This window comes from Pogonomyrmex barbatus, unplaced genomic scaffold, assembly GCF_055798465.1.
Source record: "Pogonomyrmex barbatus isolate J1 unplaced genomic scaffold, ASM5579846v1 scaffold5, whole genome shotgun sequence".
Classification (NCBI taxonomy): Eukaryota; Metazoa; Arthropoda; class Insecta; order Hymenoptera; family Formicidae; genus Pogonomyrmex; species Pogonomyrmex barbatus.
This window is the reverse complement of record NW_028297149.1, coordinates 646,881-673,460: the sequence shown is the minus strand read 5'-3', so window position 1 is coordinate 673,460 and position 26,580 is coordinate 646,881. Positions and strand designations below refer to the sequence as shown.

General features: G+C 40.1%; 2 protein-coding genes across 5 annotated transcripts in view; both read left to right on the top strand.

Annotated features, from left to right (window-relative positions):
* Positions 1-26,580, top strand: part of LOC105422411 (lachesin) — a 707,047-nt gene that overhangs the window by 267,571 nt on the left and 412,896 nt on the right. The window lies entirely within an intron of this gene.
* LOC148935223 (uncharacterized) lies at positions 14,368-25,984 on the top strand. The gene is made up of 2 exons (XM_089081444.1): positions 14,368-15,172; positions 20,805-25,984. Exon 2 carries the CDS (start codon positions 21,004-21,006, stop codon positions 22,555-22,557), a length of 1,554 nt encoding a protein of 517 aa, XP_088937570.1. The 5' UTR covers positions 14,368-15,172; positions 20,805-21,003; the 3' UTR covers positions 22,558-25,984.

Genomic DNA, 26,580 nt, shown 5'->3' with positions numbered 1-26,580 from the left:
GGGCACGTAGCAGAAAAGTAAAAATATTTTTATTATGCAAGTTGAACTCAAGCTATCGATCAAGTTTACTTAGAACTTAATCGATTTAGCCGTTATTCAGATCCGATAATTACGGATGCTCGCATCTTGCCGACTCGCGTAAGTAGTATATAGAATCGTCTCAACCGTCAAAACAAACTCCCACCACTTTCCCACTGGCGCCAGGGGCCTCCCGCTGTCAAAAACTGTCAGTAGAAATGGAGCGTTCTGATTGGTCGGTGGGCGTGAGAGATGATAATTAAATAATTAGTGGGAGCGTTCTGGGGGTTAAAGCCAAAGCTGCCCGGCGCGTAATTGGCTCTGCCCATAGTGCCCCATGTGTGTGATTGGTTGTCGAAATGCCAAACGAAAAAGTAAGGGAAGGGGGAGAAAGTGTCTGGGATCGTTCCGGGCCCGAAAACAAAATGGCGTCTTCGAAAAAGAAAAATGGTGGGTGTGTGAAAGAAATATACTTGACGAGAATGGAATGCGATTATAATAACACGGGGATGGAACGAGGAGAAGACAATTGATTTTTTACGAGTTTTTATTACGTATATATGAGATAAATCACGTTTTCTTAACGAAAAGTTTCTCGGCGCCTCATAGCTAGCGAATTTAAATAAATTTCTCGAGTTATTTGACATTTTTATATGAAAAAAATGTATAAACGTTTTGAAGACAAGAGGTTTTCGGAGTGTAATAACCATTAGAGTTATTTACCGAGTTATGGTATTTGGAGGAGGAAAACAGAAACGGACAGGTTCGCACTAAAAATTTCTGACGACGACGATCTTGAAATTATATAAGGCTTTTATATGAGTTAAAAAAATTTTTCAGATATAACTCTCGATTTTTCTAACATTCAGAATTATACACTAGCGAGGTTATTTTCCTTAATTCTATGGCAAACCAACGAAAAATATCTTAAAAATGATTAAATATTTCTAGCTTGGAGTTATATGTCTAAGATTGATTTTAGGTCGGAGGGAAAGGAAAGATGAATTTATGTTATAAAAAAATTAAGTTTATTGTTATATTATTATACATATTATACCAATTCATAATAGTATTTCTTTAATATTTAATTATTCTTAAAAGTACAAGTTTGTATATGACAACATGTTAGATGAGATTTTTCGCATTTCCTTTTTCCATGAAGAAAGATTTTACGAAATAATTGTATGATTAGACTATTATTATCTTTGTAATCTTCGCTGAATATTTTGAGAAATTGTTTAAGCTTATAACCGCGAGACAAATAATAAAGAAATATACAGCAATATTGTCCGCAAGTCTGAAAAAATGTGCCCTGTAATCGCATGATGTTCCATGTATGAGTAATAGAGTTTCGTCGGACTCGTAGATTGAATCTGGAATCCAAGAACGGTAGTCCGTAGCTATCGAAATACGTGTCTTCTCCATGCTTGTCTATGTAGAAAGCAACTCAGTGTTGTCCAGGATGATCGTGATTATCGGTGTTCGTGATGATGGCCATCGACTTCGTTCACACCCTCCGGATTCTGTTGGCACACCCGCATATCCGACACTGAGATGATGCAATGCTCGTAAGATTTCGAGCGAATTCATCTTTCGCAGAAAGGAATGATGTTTGAATTGTTTCCTGGCTCGTCGGTGTTATATTTTTATTCTCTTCTCTTGCGAGGATTGTACGGTAGGAGCTTCCTTTTTTTCATGCGTAAATTTCGATAGATCTTCTTTTTCCGCTTTTATTTGTTCGCACTTCGCTTGTTCTGTTTTTAATCTCTTATTTCTCCATGTAACGAGATTCGGAAAATTTTGTTTTATCGTAAAATCCCACTTTCTTCATCGCTGTCATCGGAGCTTTCATCAGTAAAAGAATTATCGCTGTTTTTGTCACAGTTCCCTTCTTGCGATTGCATCCAATATCTCAATTTGCATGCATTGCATAATGCGCAATAAAATTTGTCGAAATTTCGATGAAACCCAAGTGATGGCTGCAGTGTAATTAATGCTCTTCGCCTTTCGACAGGTTTTTGAATGCGGGAGAGATTTCTTCTAGATTATATACGTTGAATGCACGTACGAATACACGTTCTTGCGAATGTGTTTTGCAAATAATATACCTTCTCTCGGCCTCTGGTGTATATGTAACGCATTTCCTGTGCAATTTCACGTAGTTTCGCCGTGAAATGTTTGGAATTGGTTCTGTCAAACCATTCGATTCCGTGGAAGTTTCGAGAGAGCCAGTTGTTTTCTCGTCTGTATTTTTCGAGTAATTCGACAAATACATGGATATGGAGGCAACATAATGCAGTGACTTATGAATGCTTCGTTAACGGCGACAACCGCCACTTTCTTTGGTATAAACTTTCCCTCAGCCTCGCGGAAACCTTGTATATTGATAACTATATCCATGATGCGTAGGATGCACTTTCAATCTGTTTTGCACGTGATGACGTTCACGTCTAAAGTAAAACTGTGACTATTTTTCGTTATGCTTTCGGAGAAATAGAAATGAAAAATAGATAATGGTGGGAGAAGTTCGAGTATATCTTATCCACTAAAATCAACGATAATTTGACGCGAAGACTCGATCTCTAACGTTATCGAACTCTGTAAACGATACAATTAATCGTTGTGGTAATAGCTTTTTCAAATCGCACTTCTAATCGTAAACTTCCATGTCTGACAAGATTCCAATATCCTGCGCAAGATATTTTTCGTTTGCTTGCCATAGAATTAAAGAAAATAACCTCGCTAGTGTATAACTCCGAATGTTAGAAAAATCGAGAGTTATATCCGAAAAATTTTTTTAACTCACGTATTTGTCATATAAAAGCCTTGTATAACTCCAAGATCGTCGTCGTCAGAAATTTTTAGTACGAACTTGTCCGTTTCTGTTTTCCTCCTCCAAATACCATAACTCGGTAAATAATTCTAACGGTTATTACACTCCGAAAACCTCTCGTCTTCAAAACGTTTATACATTTTTTGCCGATAGATCGGGAGTGAAATCGAAAGCGAAAAGCGTGAAATCTTTGGCATAATCTCCTCTGCTTATAGAATTCCCCTCGTTTAAAAAATGGATACCGATTCCCAAGAAGAGAGTTATAAGCTTCAATGTAGAGCGGCTAATCTTTTGAGAAATTCGATTGCAGTGGTCTGCTTGGAATTTGCACGCCATCGGCATATAACGAGAAGAAATTTATACCGTAATTTTTGAAATTAAATGGATTTCGTTTTCTGTTATCGTTAAACTCTTTATTATCGACGAATCCGACTATTACGCGCTTCGGAAGTTGCCCGCGTTATCAATCGATTCTCCTACCACTTCGGCGTGAATCGTTTTAATTTCGACTCGTGTCAGAGCATACTTGGCAGTTGTTTTACTTAACATTCTTACATGTTCGAGTAATACTGCAGGACTTATTTTTGCTCTTCTTATGAGCAAACTAGCATACGTATTTTCGAATTCTAGAATATGTATTTTCGACGTTGAGTTGCCTTCCATGAAACAAAACGCATCTCTCGAGCGAACGAGTCTCATTCTAACCTCCACTCTGTTAATTAAAAATTTATTCTGATTAAAGACGTCGCAATGAAGATGGTTTATTAGATCCAGCAAACGTTTTCCTTGGATGTATCGGGCGCTTCTCACGAGAGCTTGATTGAAGTTGTCCGATTCTAATAACGCGTCCATATAACCGGGTTCGTCCGTGCCATAGACAAAAAGTCAGATGGGAAGTTTTTGCCGCTGAAGAATAATTTAACAATGCTTCGATGTACGCACGGTACACGTAGGCGTTGTTTGGAGGTGATACGAGTTTTTGATTGAAATACACGTCGATCTGATTGAACATCGAATGTAATAAGTGATTTACAAGACCTACTTTGTTTCCTCTTCCTGCCGATGTTTCAGGACCGGATAAACTTTCCACTCGTATGCGAAGGTTTAGCATAGTATGTATGAGATTTAGATAATCTTCACCGTGTCCAGGTACGATGAATTTTATAGGTACGTCGTCCGCGAGCGAGGTTACCGGTTTGTAATAAATCCATTGTGAACTCTCGATACTGGTTTGAGTAGGAGGTAAATTGAAAAGGTCGAGCTTGCTTTTTAAACACTCGCTCGAATGAGTATGAAGAAAGAACATATCTCTCAAATTTACGAATCGCACTCACGTCGATTAAGCGAATATATCGGCTACGGTGCACTTTTTCCCACTATTTCGTCAATGTTTTGTTGCTTTTTTATTTTTTCCCGCTTTCCTCCTCGATGATTTTTTTTTAATCGTTTTTTTCACGATTTTCGATGATTTCTTTTTTTACTGATTTGTCTGCGTTTACGAACCGAGCTTCTCCCAGATTTAGTGGTGTGTACGTTGTGCCCTCCGAAGGGAAACTGAGCCACTCATATTTTCGCGGATGATTTATATCTCGATCCCTTTATCAAGTTACTTATATTTTCCTTGGCTTTTCTCTTAAGATTTCCGTTCGATTCCTTGAGCCGCGTTTTGACTGCTTCTTTGAAGAGAGTGTTGTTTTCAACATCCTCTATCGCGCCAATTCCGGCGCGTAAAACTTCTTTCCCGACTGCGCGCATTCCCGTGCTTAGATAAGGGAGTACTCTTCTAAATAATCCTCCGGAGGAAACTTCCGATCTCATGACCACGCTGATAAGCTGACGAAAATTCGAGGAATTCTTCCTCCCCTACCTCCACCGTTCTGCATTTCGTAATACTCGTCGTATTCCATGAAGGATTAGTTTTTTCTCAAAGCTCTGTAGACTTTCCACCGCAAATGTTAATTAACTGACACGTCTAAAGTGTAATGTCACTATCAGCATTCCGGATACAAATGGTATTTTTTCTCCACGATGATCTTTTATATCTATTTCAATTTTACGAAATTTCGTTTGATGCAATAGAGTATATTGCAGAGTGAAGAAATATTTTATTAGATTCGTCCCGTACGTATAATTACAGTCGGGTATTTCGACTGGAACGATTCGAAAAAGCGGATTTCGCGTATCGCCGGTTAAAGGGTCGTAAATATCGCAATAAACGTACATTTTATCGGGGATACCAGGGGCTATAGGGTTCTATAATCCAGGAAGATATAACGCGTCCTCCACCACCGGCAATAAAATCGAGTTTGAAAAACGAAGTTAAATCGTTGGAATTAGGTAACTTGTGATGGTAAAAAAGACTGGCATCATTGGTATTGATTTTCCCCAATATTTGAAAAATATTAGCTGGCAGATCTAATGAACGAGAGTGCAGTTTTCGTCACATTCGATGCTTACAAGAACATTATCACCAGAGCCTTTTTGTAATTCGAAAGTAAATTGCGTATCTACACTCTCTATTAATCGCGTAGATAAGATCCTTTTTATTTTTATAAACACCTGGCCATAAGTGTGATTCTTTCACCGTAAACTTATCAACATTCTTCTTATCCTTTACGCTCTTCAAATCGGCAAATCTAAGCTTATTATCGTTTCGACGTACACTGTTGAAAAAAATGTGTTGAATTTAACATAAATCGCATGTCCCAAACGGTCCACTCAAAATTTTGTGTTAATTTAACATAATATGGATGTGTTAAATAATAACACCGACACTAATGTTAATATTTCAACAAAAAAGAAATGTACTCTTGATCTTAATTTGAAGTTAATTGTGTTACAATTAACATAATTTTTATGATAAAATAACATGTCGAGATGCGTCAAAATTCAAGACTGTGCCGAAACCACACAAAGAATAATAACAAGTCATCCCCACTCCTGTTATAGAATAAAATCAATATTTTTTTTGTATAAATTTTAACATATTGAATAAATACGTTATATTAACACATTTCTTAAATCATTTTAATAATTTTACATTTTATATTTGTTAAGGTCAGTTAACATAGTAGACATGTGTTAAATTTACATATAAATATGTAAATTATTTAACACAAAAATTTTAACAAGGACCGATTTTAACACAAATACAAAATATTTTTTATTGTGTACATGAAAAAGACTGGAGGGAAATTGATTTTCCCAAAAGGGTTGCGCTTAGCGAGATTCATATACATAAACATGGGATGGGACATTTGAGATTCTTGATTTTTTTCTCAAATGAGATTAACTCGCGGAAGGGCGGGTGTATACTCGCGCCAGCATCTTCATGTAACGAGCTCATATTCGACCGCGACAAGCTTCGTTTGTACGCTCGTGCGAGCGTCCACCGCGAGAGCACCGACGCTAACGAGCTTGTACGCGGTGCTCCTCGGAAGCTAATTCAAGCTGAAGAAACTTGCTCACAAAAAAAGTGATTGAATACTTACTTGCGGACATAAAAATTTATACTTTTTTCTTTTACAAAGTATTTTATTCTCTATCGAAAATTAAAAATTTTTTCTGTATAAAAAATTAATTTTAAAAAAAAGTTGTAATAATGTGGAGAAAAATTGAGAGTTTAAAAATTTAATTTTACAAAAGGTTTATTATACTTTTCTTACAATTAGAAAAACAAACATTTTTATTACATTTTCTCTTAATAACTAAAAATAAACGCAAATTTATATTTGTAATTTTACAAAACATTTTTTAATCGAAACTTCGAATAATAAACATTTTTCGAATTACATTTTTCTCTTAAATTTAATAACTAAAATAAAAATAAAATAAACTTAATTTTTACAAACATATTTATTTGGTATACATATTTATATTTGTACGAGGATGGGGAAAATCCGAGCCTTAACTTAATTTTAAGTAAAATATTATATCACGTAAAACCGTATAAGAAAGATGATTGTCGATAAATCTGCGTTTTAATAAAATTGGAACATATGTTTTTACTTCGTTATTATCTCGTGAAACGCGGTACGATGAATTGCTTTAAATCGCAGATTTATCTCTTCTCTTTCCCTATTTAATAATAAATTATAAATACTGTTAAAATTAAGCAGCCGCGAGTTTTCAAAATTTAATTTAATCCCCTTTATCTTACATGTTTCATATTTGCGTCCGTCCAGTGTACGTACCACGTACACGTAAAATTTTGGTCCGCCAGATACAAATGCTTCGATGAAGCTATCACATCCGTAACTCTCGAATTCGTCAGTCATATCATTCAAAAAATTATCTGTACACGGTTCATACTCGTTGGGATCATCGCTGCTATATATATATATATATATATATATATATATATATATATATACAAGAATCTGTATCATAATATAATACAGGATGGTCTAATTTTTCCAAATATTTTTCCAATATTCGTATAACTTTAAATACGTTTGTACCATCGTGTACGCCGCTATCACCAATTATTGATGAAGGTATCACCGCTTCGCTCTTTAACCGCCATGAAACATATATTGCATTCTCGTTGACGGGCAATATGCCGACTATCTCGTGTTCCGGGCTTGACAACAATTCAGCGAAATGGTTGAGGGGTTCTTATTATTTCTGTATTTGGCAAGTTACTTCGCTGGCTGAATTTTCCCCAAAACGAATTGAGACAGAGTTTGGCGATGGAGCGTAAACCGGAATTATGTACGATGTTGTTTTTATCAAGAATGATATCTTCGGTTGCTGCATACTCCCTCAGATAACATTCTTTAGCAACATCGTCGTCCTCGCACTCGCTCGGCCACCCATTCTCTTGTTCTAGTTATAAAAAAGTCTTGTTCTAGTTATAAAAAAGTATTGATATACCCTGCAAACAACTTCCTTGTCGCGTTTCGGGCTTATATCGCGTGGATTTGTATTGCCAAATCTCATCTACCCGCGTCACGAGATATCCTTACTTTGCGTAATTCACAGGACACCTATGTGCCCTCGAACTCACGCTCCGCAGGATCGTCGTGAGTGCACACATCGCGAGAAAATATTTCACAGCATGTACGGCAAAGAACAAATAATAATTTACCGCGTACGCGATACGGCAGTACCGGATGAAAAAAATCACGCGGAGGGAGTACTCGGCAACGTACAAGACTGGAATCCTCGACTGGACTGAAATTAAAATTTGGCACAATTCTAATTAAACTATTGCATTCCTCACCTACATAAATATCTGGATGACCGATTGGAAAAATTTCAGTCTTGAGTACAGAGTATGGGTATTTCAGTCTTAAGTACAGAGAATATACATCTACGTAGCATATCTTCTCAGTACCCGAAACCTCGTATCGAGTCGCGATGATGCGTCCGCCAAAAAATGCATCACGAAAATCGAGAGGTAAGATTTGTACCATAGGGTGATTCTCAAGAAATTCGTGTCTCTCGATTCTCGCGCATTTCTTCGTCAAAAACGCATTCCTATTTTTCCGTTAGAATATATCCCTGCTGACGTAATCATCAAGATGTTGCAACTGTTCGTTCATAACGCGCGTCAAACGTATCTTTAAAATTTTCGAGCGTTTTATCGCGATTTATTGGATAACAAGACGAACATCCATGAAAAAAGCATCCGTGAAATTGTAAGACATGACGTTTCACCTCCATTCTCGCATTCGTAATATCCGTCGATAAGCATGCCTTCCGTTAATCGATACTCGCGTCCACGTCCCGCGTGAATTATTCGATGACCGATCTTGCGTTCCTTCAAAACAATTAACCATTGCACGGCTTTGCGCGACTGGTTATCTTTAAATCTATATCCACCCGATGGAATGATTCCTATTTCTCTTTCACGCAAAAAATTTTTCCGAAAAACTCTCATGCACGTTGAAGCGTACATTCCTCGAATGGACACACGTTTCCTCGCTCTAAGAATATTTTTCTGAAGGCCATGCATGCTCGTCGAAGGATATCAACGTCGATGCGATAATATTCGAGTATTTCGCGTTGAAAATCAAATACGGCATTTTTTTTATCATTTTTGAGTGCCACGCAAAAAAACGTTCGCGTTCCTCTGTTTGCATTGTTTCGAGCGCGTAATAACGAACATCTGGTAGTGAATCGATATATGTTTGATTATCGGCAGTATTAAATAAGTGAGGAAAGACAACTTTGTCACAAGTATCCGTAACCCGAAGGCCTTCGATAATAACTAATAAACGCATCGGCATATAATAAATACTGTCGATAAATTTCGTATTACTGATAAAACCATAATTTTTGTACCATTCAAAATTATTCAAGGTTTTAATCCGGAGTAATTTTCAACAATGTACCGGAGGATAAAGTATGCGTCGAACGATTTCGCGTTATATACTATACAAATAATCCGAGTAAAATGTTTCGTAGGGCGTGTTGCAAATTCGACAAATTGTTTTACAGGATGCTACCGAAAAACAAATTCGCGTACTCCACACCAGTCGCAGCGTACCGACAAATTATCTATCCCCACACGAATCGCAAATCTGTTGCGCGACGCAGAGAGTCGGGACGTGAGTTTTTATATCGGTTCCCTCAAGCGATTGATCTTGACGCGTCTCAAAATCATAAAACACGAATGATGTTCGCTTTTTGAGTTCCCGCTCACCCGTGTTATTCTGCTCGCTCTCTTTCATAATTACAGAAGAATTTCCGTCGGACTCAACAGCGGAGGATCTGTCTTCACGAAAGAGAGGTTGCACGTAGCAAAGATGATTTAGCGGTTTTTGCGAACTGCAAATTTTACAAAAAGAAACGCTACATTCGTGTCTTTTTGTCGCTTTTATAACCTGTCCGCAATCTTCGCAAAGTCGAATGGTATTACAGACACTCGCCGGAGTTTTTCTGTTATACGACTTTGTCGCGAGATGATGCTCGAAGCATGCGTTTCCAAAGAACGAACGTTTGCAAGTTTCACATCTAACAAATTCTACGATTTCGCGCTGATCACACATTGTTACATCGAGAACATTTATTTGAGCAGCGTGACCCCTTTTCTCGCGATATCCGATATTGCATGACATGCCTCCTCTACTCCCCGGTCACTTTTAAATTTAAAATAGGATTATAATGATGTTGACATTCATAATATGTAATTCATAATATGTAATATTTAATCGGCATAAGAGCTCACATTCTAGAGAAGCGAGTACCGCGGTTCCGTCGAATAAAGATCTCTCCCCGCGTCCGAAAGTAATAAAATTATAAACGACAATCGCGGACAATATCGGATGTGGCGAGAAAGCGTTGGAAACATTCTATTTCCCGAATCCCGCAATCCTCTGGTGGAATGGTGACGCCAGCTCTCCTCGTCCAATCCAGCGCGAGATCGCGTTGTAACGAGGAATTCTGACGTCTTATCGCATTCCATCGCTCGTGAAGTTCCCCCGTTCGCAATGTTCCGCGTTCATAATAAATTTGCGCGGCTACGAGAGAACGAGTGAGTCCCAGTTGTGCACAGAATAAATCGGACACAGCAGGTTATAACGGTCCATCCTCGTCGTGCGAGTTCGGATGCGCGGACGTGCTCGTCGGTCGCCGGGTTCGGTAATTAATAAAGTTATTTGACTCGGATGTTTGATAAAAAAAATATTTATTTATTCAAAATAATTTAAGTAGATACACAGCGGTGTTGATTCGCCTAGCTCGCTTGTTGGCAGGTGTTATGTGCTGTTCGTCGTGAGATTCTCGATGCGTGCGAAGTATGCGCGATGTATTCGGGGTGCGCGGCGCGTGCATCGGAGCGAGAGATTGGTTCGTGTCGGAGCCTACTGGTCGTATAGATGTGCGATTGGTTGAGCGGTGACTCATCGGTAGCGCTCGCAGTGCGTGCCACATTACTATTTTTGTGCGTTTGAATGTCAGGAGTGAGATGCTCGCTCCGGTTCGTGGATTTTACACGAGAAACAAGTATGCTTGTTGGGGAGACTTTGAATACTCCGTCCCGTGTACTGGCGAGATTGATGAGACCGAGAATGCTCCATCTCGGAGTGGAAGGTAAAAGGAACGAATGATAAGTATGCTTGTCGGGGACTGAGAATGTTCTGTCCCGGTTTTCTCATTTTTGCGGATGGATGATACCTGGTCAAGTATGCTTGGCGGAGGAATGCCTAGTCTCGGTTTTTGGTTGAAGACGTGAGCAGATTGGAGAATCGGATCGGTCTAGTTCTTTTATCGTGGATCGGCCGGATTTATATATCTGGCCGCGTCTGTTATTTTTAACAAACAAAATAGCGCGGATCGTCGGCAGTGTTTGACATACACGAGTCCATTTCCTACTGTGTCCGATTGGCACTGTATCCAGTTGCCACTGTATCCGATTGTCACTGTGTCCGATTGTCACTGTGTCCGATTGTCACTGTGTCCGATTGTCACTGTGTCCGATTGTCACTGTGTCCGATTGTTACTGTGTCCGATTAGCACTGTGTCCGATTGGCACTATGTTCGATTGCTATTGTGTCTGATTGTTACTATGTCCGATTATTACTATCCGATTGTTACTGTGTCCGATTGTTACTGTGTCCGATTGTTACTATATCCGATTGCAGTTACCGTGTTTCCTACTGTGTACGATTAGTACTGTGTCCGATTTTCACTGTGTCCGTTCCTTATTGTGTCTGTTTGGACCTGTGTCCGATCCATTCAACCTGTTGTGTTCGATTTATTCTGTGCGCAACTGGGACTTCCCCGAGAAATCGGGGAAAACACAAATTATCTGAATTGGAGATTGTTAAGATCGAATATTTCGCAACGTCTTCCCGCGTAAGTTTATTTGAAACGCGTCCTTTGGGTGCAGTGACATTGAAAACGTGTACGTTTAAATTCTATACGATATCGAGACCACCGGCACGTTGCGCTACTGAACTCACAAGACAAATGTCCACATGAGTTAAATCGCGTGCCAGCCGAAATGATAATCCCGTCGGACCGTGCGTTAAATCGTCGGAATAGAATGAAAATCCCACGTAATCATGCGATTCGGAGGTATGCAACGCATAAGCATGAATTTCAGCGAATGCGTTTTTAAGTTAATTATAAAGTTCGACTCCTTCGGGTAACAGACACAAACGGAATATCGCCTGTCTTCCTAATATCGGAAATTTCTAAACCGATGAATTTTCCCCGATTAATAATAAATGGTTAAAATTTCTGACCTCGTTCTCAGTAGAGGTACCTCGTGCTTGTTCCCTTTCCTCCTCCTCTTCCTTCCTCTGTTTCCTCTTCTACTTGTTCCTCTCCCACCTCCTCTTTCCTTTCTTTGCTAGCTGTTTCCTGCTTCTCCTCCGCCTCCTCTTCCTCTTCCGAATTCTCTTGAACAAGAAGTATTCAGGCCTCCTTCACGGCTCTTCGATGTTCGCTTCTGCACAAAAGTTGAAATTTTATTTTATAGACAAATACTTTGATATTGCTTCGAATATTATGTTCGTATTTAATTTAATAAACGTGCATACATGATATTTTTCGCCGAGGTAACCTGCCTTTTAACGCCGCAGTTTCCTTCTCACATGAAGAATAGGGCTGAGAGGAGTTCCTATTTAAAAAATTCGATAATTTAAAATTAAATACAAACATAAATCGAGAAATTAAGAAAAAAGATTATGTTACGTCCAGGGGACTTCACGAATTCTTCTCTTTCGGAAAAAGATAACGGCTGCTAATCAGAAAATGAAGCACTTCGAACGATCTAAAGAAACCCTAAATAAATACACAAAAAATTCCTCTCGAGATACGTCTCACTATCAAAAAAAAAAATAATTCTTGGGATAGACAGTTTTGTCGGCACCGACAAGTTTATAATATACCAATAAAAATAAAAAATATTAACAAAAATAAATTCCTAACGGATAAGAAACGCGTCGGATCATTCGAGGGTGACACTCCCCAAATTGGTGGGGAAACTAAGGGAAACGCCAATCAAGAAGAAACGATTAGCGGCCGTTGGCGGCTACATCAATGAATGATTAAGGGTGTGGAATGGCGGGAAAATTTTCACTAACTAATTCCATCATTCGCTAGGAAATCTGGAAATATAAAAACAATCACAATTCACGGAACACCGCTCCCTTCCTTCCTCTATACTCACAATTTTTCCAAACTATCATTCGACAAGCTAACGCGGAAATCCATCACGCCCTCAGATATTCCCACCCCTTCGGAACTCTTTAAAAACCGCGACTTGGAGCGGATCGCCTTCTTCTCGCTTTTTATCGCTCCACGCCTTCACGGACGGGACCATCCGAGCTTGTCGCAAAAATTTCTTTTCTTAGTTAGAATCTGTGCGCGATTCTTTCAATTTCGAGTGATTCCATCCACGATCCAGCCTAGGCACCACACCTCTCGTCCATCACCAGCGCTTTCCACAACAAAAGTAAGTCTATTTTTTTATCACTCTTTCCCACGGTAGACTGGCTGTTTGGTTCGCGACCTCGACATATTTGTTTCCTTAAAACACTCCAACATTCCAAATTGGCAAGCCGCCGATTAACTCGGTGAAGCTGCCTTCCCCAATTTCTCCACATTCCGACTTGGCAAGCCGCCGATTAACTCAATGAAGCTGCCTCCCCCAATTCCACAACATTCCAACCTGGCAAGCCGCCGATTCGGTAAAGCTGCCTTATCACGATTTCTCAATTTCTTTTCTTTTTACCACTCTCACTTCACACTCTCGGAGGATCACGAGAAATGTACATAGGGATGATATCGTTAACTTGGTGTCTTGAGATTTGATTCCAAAACTGGCTGTCGGGTTTAAATTTTCTTTTAATGAAAAAGATGCCAGGAGGTGGATGGGTGGGAGAGCAGGGAAATTGACGGATCGAGATCGAAGAACTTCTCCACGTCGAAATCCTCTGGAGTACATTGTTTTTCAAAATCTGCCGCGGAGCGGAGGGCGATGGCGTATTGTTGTAAGGAAATGTTATCAAGTCTCGGTTCTATGTCTATTAACTACTCCGCGAGTTCCTCGGCATGTCCGGTTTCGCGACGAATCCGTTTATTTAGCTTCTCCCGACGGTGTCACAATGCCCTTTCGTTGGCTTGTTCGGGATGGCTTTCGCTTGGTTCACTATGTAAATAAGAGTTAGATGAGAGAGAGTGTGAGATGAGAGTGGTAAAAAGAAAAGAAATTGAGGAATCGTGATAAGGCAGCTTTACCGATTCAATCGATGGCTTGCCAGGTTGGAATGTTGTGGAATCGGGGGAGGCAGCTTCATTGAGTTAATCGGCGGCTTGCCAATTTGGAATGTTGTTTTAAGGAAACAAATATGTCGAGGTCGCGAACCAAACAGCCAGTCTACCGCGGGAAAGAGTGATAAAAAGATAGACTTACTTTTGTTGTGGAAAACGCTGGTGATGGACGAGAGGTGTGGTGCCTAGGCTGGATCGTGGATGGAATTACTCGAAATTGAAAGAATCGCGCACAGATTCTAACTGAGAAAAGAAATTTTTGCGACAAGCTCGAATGATGCCGTCCGTGAAGGCGTGGAGCGATAAAAAGCGAGAAGAGGGCGATCCGCTCCAAGTCGCGATTTTTAAAGAGTTCCGAAGGGGTGGGAATATCTGAGGGCGTGATGGATTTCCACGTTGGCTTGTCGAATGATAGTTTTGTCGCGAGCGCCGAGAATGCAATCGCGCCCACCGCTGACAAAGCGGATTGCGGCAAGCGATATTTTATCCGATGAATTATTATTTTACCAAGCGACAGCGAATTGTGCTAATCGCGCAAATATGGTGTAATCGTTCGACATGAAGCAACTGTTAACCGGGTTGCGCGGCCCTTACGCGGAAAACCGCCGCGCGACCCAGAAATATACCGCGAACGCTGACGAGCATGTTGATGATACGGCAAGGACCGGCCGCCCGGAACAGGATAAAAACGGGAGACCGATATGAGGAGAGGACTCGTCGAGATCCGCGTGCCGTCACGTCTGTCGCGGTTTGAATTAGAAAAGACAAACTGTATTGAGTTTTAATAAAATTTATTAAAATAAATTATAAAGTGGTGAGTGCTTCCTCCCCGCCGACTCCTGGACCGATCCTTCGAAACGACCCGCACAACATATCTGGTGGCAGCGGTGGGATCGTTTCGCAGCTATACCCAGTCATCTGGAAGGAACAGACGATCGGAATTCAAGGAAAAGGCCGGAAAAGAAGTCGACATCCCCGCAGTGAGAAAGAGTCACGGTAGAGCCACAACGCAGAGCATATCAGTGACACCGGAGAAGCCACGACCTACCGCAACAGCCAGCGCCGCGTCACAAACATGCGAATTGCGAGCGTAATGTAAGTCATAGAAAAATAAGCCAAGCGCATTAGATAGCGAGAGAAGCGTGTAGGTAGATGTCGAACGAGGGAGTTAACCAAACTCCTGCCCAAAGAAACACGTCGTGGCTACATAGTGCGTCAGCCAGCCGAGCGCTCAGCCCGAGCCCTCCGAGCCTTGAGCAGACGGAAAATTCACGCGATCCGCGCGATAACGTACGCCGCGATTTAAGTAATTATTATTCTGACGATAGTCTGACAAGTCAACCGGAATTACATCCGAACATTGTAATCGAACGCGTGTTTTCGCTTAGTGACATAGATAATAGCCTACTACCGAGTAGTGAGAGACGCGACGACGCTCTATTACAACCAACAGACGCAAGATCTGACCATAGCGACGGCACAAACGCAAGTAATCCTAGCCGCGGAGAGTTCTCATTGACATCTTACGATAGTAGCGTTCGATCCAACCGAATTTTACACCGCTTCACGAAACATAAATCCAGCGGAAATAACAAATCAACCCTCGGGCACACCGTTAAAATCGATCGCGGAAGAACAACAAGTAGTAAACAAAGAATTGGACGACGAAGTAAAAAGGATGAGAGCCACTTTAAGCCAGGCGCACTGGAAACCTGACCCGGCGGAATCTTCGCACGACGCGCGAGATGCAATGTTGGTCGAATTGATAGAAGGCATGCGAGCACTACAGGGCCGCATAAGCCAACTAGAAGTCGTTAATTACGATCGGAGTGCAGAAAATGACGAACCGATAGAAATGACATACGGGCGTACACGAGACGATGTCCGAAATTCGCGAGATCCCGCACATACGTTTATGAAATTGAAAGAAGCCCGCGATATGATTCCGGAAATGGACGGATCATCGCGGAACCAAGTTCAAAAATTTTTAAATGCAAGCACGTACGCGATGAGCGAAATAAATCCTGCCGACGAAAAATCATTATTAAAAGCGATCCTGTGCACGAAACTAACAGGGAAAGTCATGCACGATTTCCAAACAAGAGATATACGCACGTTCATGCAACTGAAGCGCGAGATCGAGATGTGCTATTTGGCAAAACGTAGCACTACGCACATTCAGCGAGAGTTTAATATAACCCGTCAAAAACCCGGGGAAAGCGCGCGAGAATACGGACTCCGCGTTGACAAACTAGCCATGGAACTCTATCAATCTATGGTAGAAGGACGCGAGCACACCGCGGAACAACGAAAGGCAATCCTAGATACGATACAAGAATTAGCCCTAGAAAATTTCCAACTAGGATTACGTGACGAGATACAAACAATAGTACGATCCAGGAACTATACGAATTTAACAGCCGCGATGTTAGGCGCGACAGCCGAAGAAAAATTAAAAGGTAGCCAACCTATAAAAATGTAGAATAACGAGAAAGCTAGAAGCAACCAAGAACAGTATAGAAACCGCAATCAAAAACTGGAGTGTCACAAATGCGGTAGGCTAGGACATTTGGCGCGCGACTGTCGTTCAAGCCGATACACAAATAAATATCCGCTACCGCGAGCCGAACGACCGACGAACGTAAATAATATTGAGAAATACTGCTCGTACTGCAAAAAGGCAGGTCATAAGCGCGACGAATGTTGGTCACTGAACGGCCGCCCGAGAAAGGGGCAACCGAGACGCACGAGACAAGATAATGAAAAAGGGCGACAAATAAATACCGCTGTAATAATGAAAAAGAATAAGCAGCAAAGGGAGAGCGATGACCTATCGTTCACAAGCAGTGGCGACGACGAAGAAGAAGAGAAACCGAGAACAAAGATAACGCGAACCGTACGCGAGCATCAAGTGACACAGGTGAATACGCCTCACACAAACGCCACGTTAGACTTGATTACCCTGCCGATGCGAGAGACAAGAAAGGGAAAAACAAGTTTCCTCCTCGATACAGGCGCCACTTTGACATTAATAAAAGTGAGAAATCTAAAGGGAAACACACTAATGCGCGAAGAACGTTTAGCCCTAACCGGAGTTACGGGCCACAAGATACACACACTCGGAAAGATAAGAGCAACGATAACGCTAGGAGACCGAGAGATACGGCACACTATGTACGTGGTAAGAGATGACTTCCCAATAAATTATGAAGGGATATTGGGACTAGATTTTTTGAATAAACAACAAGCGAAATGCGATCATGGGAAAAAACAAGTCCGTATTGGCAACACAACTTTCAAACTCTATCCGTACAAGAAAACCATGCTAACGCCTCGCAGTGAAATCATAATTCAGGCAATAACCGATAGGAATAGCATTGGAATAGTAAATGCAGTCGAAACCAAACCCGGAATCTTCATAGGAAATTGTTTGGTCATACCGGAAGAAAACGTATGTCCAATAAGTGTGATAAACACCACAGGAGAATCAGTGGAGATAACAACGCCGCTAGTCACGGTGGACGAGATAAGGACAAAAGACGCCGCACACATGTATACCATGGAGGTGTCAAGTAACGAAACAAGCGACGAGCCCATTCAAGCTCGTAAAGAAAAATTGCACAGACAAATGCGAACCGAGCATTTAAATAATGAGGAAAAGAAAACCTTGCACCAGATTTGCGAAGATTTCTGTGATATCTTCCACCTAGAAAACGATCGCCTATCGTACACTAATGCAGTAGCACATGAAATAAATACGCGAGCAGATAGCGCGCCGGTGAATGTCCGACCATACAGATTACCAGAGAAGCACAAGGCAGAAGTAAATAAACAGATAGCGAAAATGCTGGACGACGAGATAATCCGTCCCAGCACGAGTCAGTGGAACGCACCCTTACTAGTAGTACCAAAGAAAATAGACGCATCTGGAGAGCGAAAATTACGAATAGTTGTGGACTTTCAGAAATTAAATGACTTAACAATCGGCGATTCTTTCCCGCTCCCGAATATCACTGACATACTAGATCAACTAGGAAACGCGAAATATTTTACAACGTTGGATTTAGCATCGGGATACCATCAAATCCCCATGCATGAGGAACACAAACAAAAAACAGCATTCTCCACACCTTACGGGCACTACGAATTTAATAGAATGCCTTTTGGACTAAAAAATGCGCCTGCAACATTCCAGAGACTTATGAATTCCGTATTAACCGGATTACAAGGCCTCAAATGCCTAGTCTATCTAGATGATATCGTAATATATGGACCAAATTTGAAAGAGCATAACAAAAGACTAATTGAAGTGTTCAAAAAACTGAGAAACTACAATCTGAAACTACAACCGAATAAATGTGAATTCTTAAGAAAGGAAGTGACATACTTAGGACACATTATCTCCGAAAACGGTATAATACCAGATCCTGCGAAAATAACGGCCGTAGCAAACTTTCCAATACCAAAACGGGTAAAAGATGTGCAATCCTTCATAGGATTAGCCGGATATTATAGAAGATTCATTGAGAATTTTTCGAAGATAGCAAAACCCCTGACAAAACTAACAAAAAAGAATGAGAAGTTCGTTTGGACAGCGGAACAACAGAACGCATTCGAAACATTAAAAGAAAAATTAACGACTACACCAGTTCTAGCTTATCCGGATTTCACTAAATAATTTATAGTAACGACAGACGCATCCGGATATGCCATCGGAGCAGTATTGTCGCAAGGGCCAGTAGGCCAAGATCGACCAATTGCATACGCAAGCAGAATTCTGAATAAAGCGGAACAAAACTACAATACAACGGAGAAAGAATTGCTAGCCATAGTATGGGCCGTCAAACATTTTCGACCATACCTCTATGGAACAAAATTTCAAATAATTACAGATCACAAGCCATTGATCTGGCTATTTAGTATAACAGATCCTGGTTCACGATTAATCAGATGGAGGCTCAAATTAGAAGAGTACGACTATGAGGTGATACACAAGGCAGGTAAAGGCAATACAAATGCTGACGCGCTCAGCAGAAACCCGATCGCGCCTGACACACAGATAAACAGCATCGAGCGCGACAAGGAAGAACGCGAATATAACAAAGAAGACAAGGAGCAAATAATGTACGAATATCATAATGCCCCCCTCGGCGGACATCAAGGCGTAACACGTACCGTAAATCGAATACGACTAATGCACAATTGGCACGGACTAATACGAGATGTGGAAGAATACATCGCCAAATGTGAATACTGCCAGAAAAACAAGCTAAGCAAGAAAACCAAAATGCCTCTAGTACTGACCGACACGGCAGAAAGACCGTTTCAAAAATGCGCCCTGGACATCGTAGGACCACTCACGGTCACCATGAAAGGAAATAAATACCTACTAATATTTCAAGACGACTTAACAAAATTTAGTAAGGCAATACCGATATCAGATCAGGAAGCAAACACGATTGCCAAAGAGTTCACCACAAAAATAATATGCGAATTCGGAATACCGGAGACAGTACTGACAGATCAAGGAACGAATTTCGTCAGTGAAATGTTCAAGGATGTATGCACCCTCTTAAAAATAACGAAAATTCAAACAACCGCGTACCATCCTGAAAGCAACGGAGCCCTGGAGAGATCGCACAGGACTCTGATTGAATACTTAAGGCATTATATAAATGAGAATCAAACCAACTGGGATGAATGGATCCCATACGCGATGTTCACGTACAACACAACACCGCATACAGCAACGGGCTATACACCTTTCGAATTGATGTACGGGCACCAAGCAACATTACCTACAGCCCTGGCAGCGCCGCCGAAACCATATTACACATACGATAACTACGCGCAAGAATTAAGAGAACGACTCAGAGCCACACAGAAAGTAGCAAAAGAACATATTCGCGAAGCAAAACAAAGGGCAAAAAACTATACAGATAAAAATACGAATACTAAAATTTTCAAAGTAGGAGATAAGGTCCTCCTGCATGACGAAGCAGTGCGCAGAGGACGATCGAAGAAATTGGAAGCACCATGGATAGGTCCATATCAGATAATTGAGAAAACCTCTGACGTCAATTACAGAATTAAACAAAAACGAAAAATTACGACGGTGCACGCGAACCGACTCAAATTATTCATCGAAGATTAGCAAACAACGCATACGAATAATTACCCGCAACAAGCAAAAAGCAAAAGCAGTAAAATAAAGATAGTAATCACAAAGATAGCATAGAAAAAAAAAAAAAAAAAAAAAAAAAAAAAATATACAGGACTCACCAGTCACGAAGGACAGCGACGAACCGTTGCCCGGTGGCAACACAAACCCGCACCCGCAACGGGTCGCGGGGGTAGAGCTCCTCGCAGGCGGGTTGAGGGGGCACAGGAGACCTCTCCACGCACGTTTGAGGACAGGGACGACGCTCCCCCGTCCAGACGACCGTAGTCGGCCACCTGGACGACATCCTTACCGCAACCCGTAGGGCCGCCAGGCGGTAGGACCGCCGCACACACTCACTACACATAATCGGAACATGGTCCCGACCGCACCTAGTGCACTGCATGACGGAAACTTGATGAAACACACTTAACAACCAAAAAATCGTCTACGACACGCGATAAACCACGGTCGACGGCAGACTGAACAATTTATAATATTAAACGTAGCACACAAAAAATGCACGACGAGGATTCACGGAAAAGTAACCTGAACCTAAACTTGCAGGATGCTCCTTATGTGGAGAAGAGCAGGACAAGCGACACCTGACTCTCGGCATAATCTTGACTGGGAATTGTTCTCGCACCAGCCAGGAATCTACTACGAAGAAATCGGTCAGCTGAGACAGGCTGAATCGGCATGGAAATTAGTGATAAAATTGAGCGCATAAGAATTAGAGATCAGACATCAGCAATTGCAAGACTATATGGAGGAAACCGAAATACAGTGCCGAAAAGTAATAGGCAACGCACAGTTAGGTTGCCGAAACATTATGAGGATAATAGAAAGAAAAAATACCAAACTGATCACGCTGTTGACACAAGTAGAAACGCTATACAAAACGACTGACAAACGACGAGGACTGCTAGATGCGATCGGGTCGGCCAGCAAAATATTATTCGGAACGATGGACGCCGACGATCAGAAACTAATAGACGAACAACTGCAAACGTTACGAACAAACGGCAAGGTACTGCAGCACGCAGTAGCAAACCAAATAAAAGTAATCAACGCCACAATAGCGCACTTGGACGAATTAGAAAATACTCTAAATTATAATGAAAATCTGATAATGAGTGCGACAAAACGACTAGAACAACGATTGACCGAGTCAACACTACAGGCAGACGTAGACGAACACTTATTAACAACGATAATGAACGATTTAACGAAGGACACGGAAAATGTAATAGACTACCTGACATACGGGAAAAACGGAATGATACCGACACGACTACTACCCATCGAACATATAATAACAGCCCTCAAAGAAGCGGCTACACAATTACAAATGGGATTACACTTTCCTTTTAAAATCCAGATTGAGCACTGGCAGACCATACACACATACATCACTTTTAGCGCATATTCAGATGGTCCATACATATACACAATCTTGCGATTTCCGGTAATAGCATACCCTACATTTAAATTAGTTAAAGCAATACCGCTACCAGTACACGATCATGCGAATGTATTCGCCTACATAAAAATAAATCACCCCTTGCTAGCTATAGATAAAGAGAATCACCACTACAAATTACTAGAGGAAGTAGAGTTAGAACGCTGCATACGAGAAACAAACACATACACATGCGAACAGAACTTCGCGACATATTATGCGGAAACAACAGCACCATGCGAGGTGCAAATATATACACATACACCGGGACAGCTCAATTACTGCGAAAAGAATCATATGATATCTAACACACCGTTGTGGATAGCATTGACGGAGGAGCAAGCGTGGCTCTACTCCACGGCACACAAGCAAGAAATTAGCATTAAGTGCGAAAAGCAAATAGAAGAGAAAATTATATTAGAAGAAACCGGAAAAATAAAGCTAAAAGATAATTGCAAGCTAATCACACCAAATGTAATATTAAAAACACGAAAAATTGAGGGAATAAAATATATTCAAAACTACCTCCCCGAATACAATATAACATTAGAAATAAAAAATAAGGACACCGATAAGAACAAGCTAGCGAAAACCGACACGTTACGACAAATAATTAAGAACCCCGTAGATTTAACCAAGTTAAGCATAAGTCTAGAAGAAATAAGAGAAACTCTAGAAGATAGCGATTATAATTTACTCAAAAATAAATACACTGTATACTCTATGGGAACAGGCACCTGTGTAGTAATAATAACTATAATAGGATTAATAACATGGCGCATAAACAAAAACAAAAATAAAAAGCAGAAGAAAAGCGAGACCGCACAGAGGCGCCGCGACGATGCTATGTTATATTAGTCATAAGCACACGATTATATTACAGTCACGCGACAACATATGTAAACTAACAAGTAAGATCACCTTCCATCGAAGGGGGGGAGGGATGCCGCGAGCGCCAAGTAAGGGACACATGAAAGCCGAACCCCCATGGTTCCCTTCCATCACAGGGGGAGGGATGTCGCGAGCGCCGAGAATGCAATCGCGCCCACCGCTGACAAAGCGGATTGCGGCAAGCGATATTTTATCCGATGAATTATTATTTTACCAAGCGACAGCGAATTGTGCTAATCGCGCAAATATGGTGTAATCGTTCGACATGAAGCAACTGTTAACCAGGTTGCGCGGCCCTTACGCGGAAAACCGCCGCGCGACCCAGAAATATACCGCGAACGCTGACGAGCATGTTGATGATACGGCAAGGACCGGCCGCCCGGAACAGGATAAAAACGGGAGACCGATATGAGGAGAGGACTCGTCGAGATCCGCGTGCCGTCACGTCTGTCGCGGTTTGAATTAGAAAAGACAAACTGTATTGAGTTTTAATAAAATTTATTAAAATAAATTATAAAGTGGTGAGTGCTTCCTCCCCGCCGACTCCTGGACCGATCCTTCGAAACGACCCGCACAACAGTTTGAAAAAATTGTGAGTATAGAGGAAGGAAGGGAGCGGTATTCTGTGAATTGTGGTTGTTTTTATATTTCCAGATTTCCTAGCGAATGATGGAATTAGTTAGTGAAAATTTTCCCGCCATTCCACACCCTCAATCATTCATTCCTCTTTCCTACCTCGTTCCAGTGAAGGCTTTCCGCAGCGCTCATCCTAATCCCCCGCCACACCTGCAACCCGATTCCATCGATATGTTCGCAATCATCAATTTTTTGCCCCAATTGGAACAATATATAAATACTAGATTTTTTTGTTTTGTTATTTATTATTATTAAAAATTTTATGTATAAAATTTTTTGTAACCAAAACTTCTACACTCAAATGTACACAGTAAAATTTGCGAATTAACATATTGTATTTCCTTTTTTTTTATTATTATTAAATCAGTTAACTCAAATTCCGTCTCGATTTATTTACCCAAAAACTTGATCCCGAACCGTTCACAGCTCCCTGAGGATCGCACGAGGTCCATCCCTGGTAAAAGAGATTCGGTTCTCTGACCAAAAAACGGACCAATGATAGCGCTGGCGCAGGTAAGGATTACAACGTCACCGACGCTGACCTGATTCCTGTCCCCTTAACGCGCGTTTGACTCGCGGATCGACCTCACGACGTCGGTCTGTGAGAGCAGAAAAGGTTCCGTGCGTCCACCCGAGTTCTCCTTCTCCTGACGGAAGGTATTACCTTTCCTTTAGAACCTCAGACGTAACAATTATATACAAGCAGGAGATATTTCTCTAATTTCCCCTTCTATTTCGCCTTCTCGTTCTTCTTCGCGTTCCTCCTCCTCCTCCACCCCCTCCTCCTCCTTCTCCCCCCTTCTCCACCCTCCTCCTCTTCCTCCTCCTCCTCTTCCTTCTCCTCCTCCTCCACCTTCTCCTCCTCCACCTTCTCCTCCTCCACCTCCTCCTCCTCCTCCTCCTCCTCCTCCTCCTCCTCCTCCTCCTCCTCCTCCTCCTCCTCCTCCTCCTCCTCCTCCTCCTCCTCCTCCTCCTCCTCCTTCTCCTCCGTCCGCGGGCATCCGTGCTCAATTTCAGCATTTTGCCGACCCCTGGACTAGATCACTAATCAGAGCAGAAAGATGTGTTTATGACTGCACCAAAAAGACATCTTTCTGACATCTTAAAGACACTTTTTTAAAAAAACATGTTTTGTAACCTCATATGTTTTGTAACTTCTGTCATTAACATAATCTCTAAAAGTTCTAAATAACAATACTAAACATAGTTATTTATATTACATATAACATTATCGAGAAGCGATTATATATTTATTGATTGAAATAAATGACATGATCAATTTTGATATAATTACAAATGGAAAAATCATATAAATATATCATATAAAGATATAATTTTGACATTATTTTGACGTAATCTTGATTTTTAATTGATTTTTCGTTTTACTTGGGATATAACCTATAAAAATATTGGCAGTCGATTAATCTAATACTCCAATATTTTGTATTATTATAAAGTTACAATAATGTAATTAAGATGAAGCTATTTGGGAACATATTGGCAAGGGGTGAAGAATACGAGAGAGAATGGATAGGAATTAGAATTGAATGAGAGGAATTGGAATTATCTGATAAATCGGTATCAATATTTAATATTTATACAATTTCCCTGACGACAAAACTGATCTCTAATTGTAATACATGAATTGTTATCAAAAGTTATGTACATCAATGTACCGATTTATGAGATAATTCCAAATTCTATCTCGTATTTTTCCGTATTCTTTGATGATTTTTCGTATATTTAATTTTTACGCCATTTTAATTAATATTGTGAAGAACATTTTTTTATTTTAAATTAGTACAAATGGTAAATTTTTTCGATAACAAATCTATAATTCGCCATATTTGATCCGCCGTTTTGAATTTCTGATTTCAGATTCGGATTTAGAGTAACCTCAAAAACCTTGCTATTAAAATTATCACGCAGTTTCTTAAACCTTTTTCTTCAAAAACATTTGTGGCACAAAATGTTCTTCTTGGTTATTTGACTACGCAACTCGATGAAAATGAGTACAGCGTTAAAAAAGATCTATTTTAAAGATAAAAGTTGACAGTTTAAAATGGCATAAATAACTTTACTTTGCTAGCAAAAATCATAAATATATTAAAAAACATCACACTTTTAACTTTACTTTTCTCAAAAAGCTGATGTGATAAAGTAATTTAATTGTCGGATTCAGCACGCAAAAACACATCGGAAAAGGTATTTTTTATTCAAACAATGGAAACCACGTCGACTAATGTTATTTTTGACATGAAAAGATTTAAAATTTAAATATATTGTCGCACTCGCGGCGGGTTCTCTCACAAACACTCGCACCAGGAAAGGAAGAGACAGTTTTCAGGAAACGAAGAAACACACTTTATTATTTACAATAACAAAAACTCTACAAGAACATTTCCTTTAAATAATAACAGAATTCGCAGTACAAACTGCACACACCGTGCTGCCGACTCTCACTCTACGACAACTCTTCCAACCGCTTGACGACCGTGTGTCAGCAAGGAATGATCTTTAAATCAGAAATCGATACAGCGCCGAGCGAAACACCGCTCGGTCGTAACAATATTTATAAAGTATGACTGCAATATGTGTGTCAAATATTTAATCTAATGCTCTTAATGCTATCAGATTATCAATCCATTTCTTAATAATTATTCTTATAAAACATTGAAAAAAAATAATAAAAATTAATATAGATTTCATTAAAACATGTTGTAAAAATTTATAAAGAAATTAAACAAACGTAATACGTATTTATAATAAAATAACTTTATAAACGTGATATATGTAATTCATATTTATAATAAAATAACTTTATAAACGATAAATTATTTAAATATTTTTAGAGTTGTATTTTTTAAACTTTATTTTTTATTAGTTATTAATTAGAAACAAAGGAAATAAATAAATTAATTAATTTTAATTAATTATTTTCTTTTATTAATTTCAATTTGCATTAAAAGCAATGGTGGACATTTCGAACACCAGTTGTAAAATTGTTAATAAATACATTTTGTGATATTTAATACAGAAAAAAATTGAAATTAAAAGAAAATAATTTATTATTATCAATTAATTTATTAAAAGTTATTAAAAGTTATTAAAAGTCATACTTGATTCATGATACTAGTTTTACCCACATAATACCATACCATAAGGGAAAAGGATATAGAAAGAAGTTATAATGTGTTTTCTATTTAGCATTCCAAAGTTGTCGATATATTTATTCAAAATTTTGCATATCAAGAAACGACATTACTTATGGGTAATATATCCCAAATGTTCACATAAACATGGAATATGTTTAGGATACTATAATCAGATGACAATTGCATCTAATGTTAGCAA

Coding starts and splice junctions, on each gene's coding strand:
- LOC148935223 (XM_089081444.1), top strand. CDS start 21,004: ATGGAGGAAACCGAAATACAGTGCCGAAAAGTAATAGGCAACGCACAG.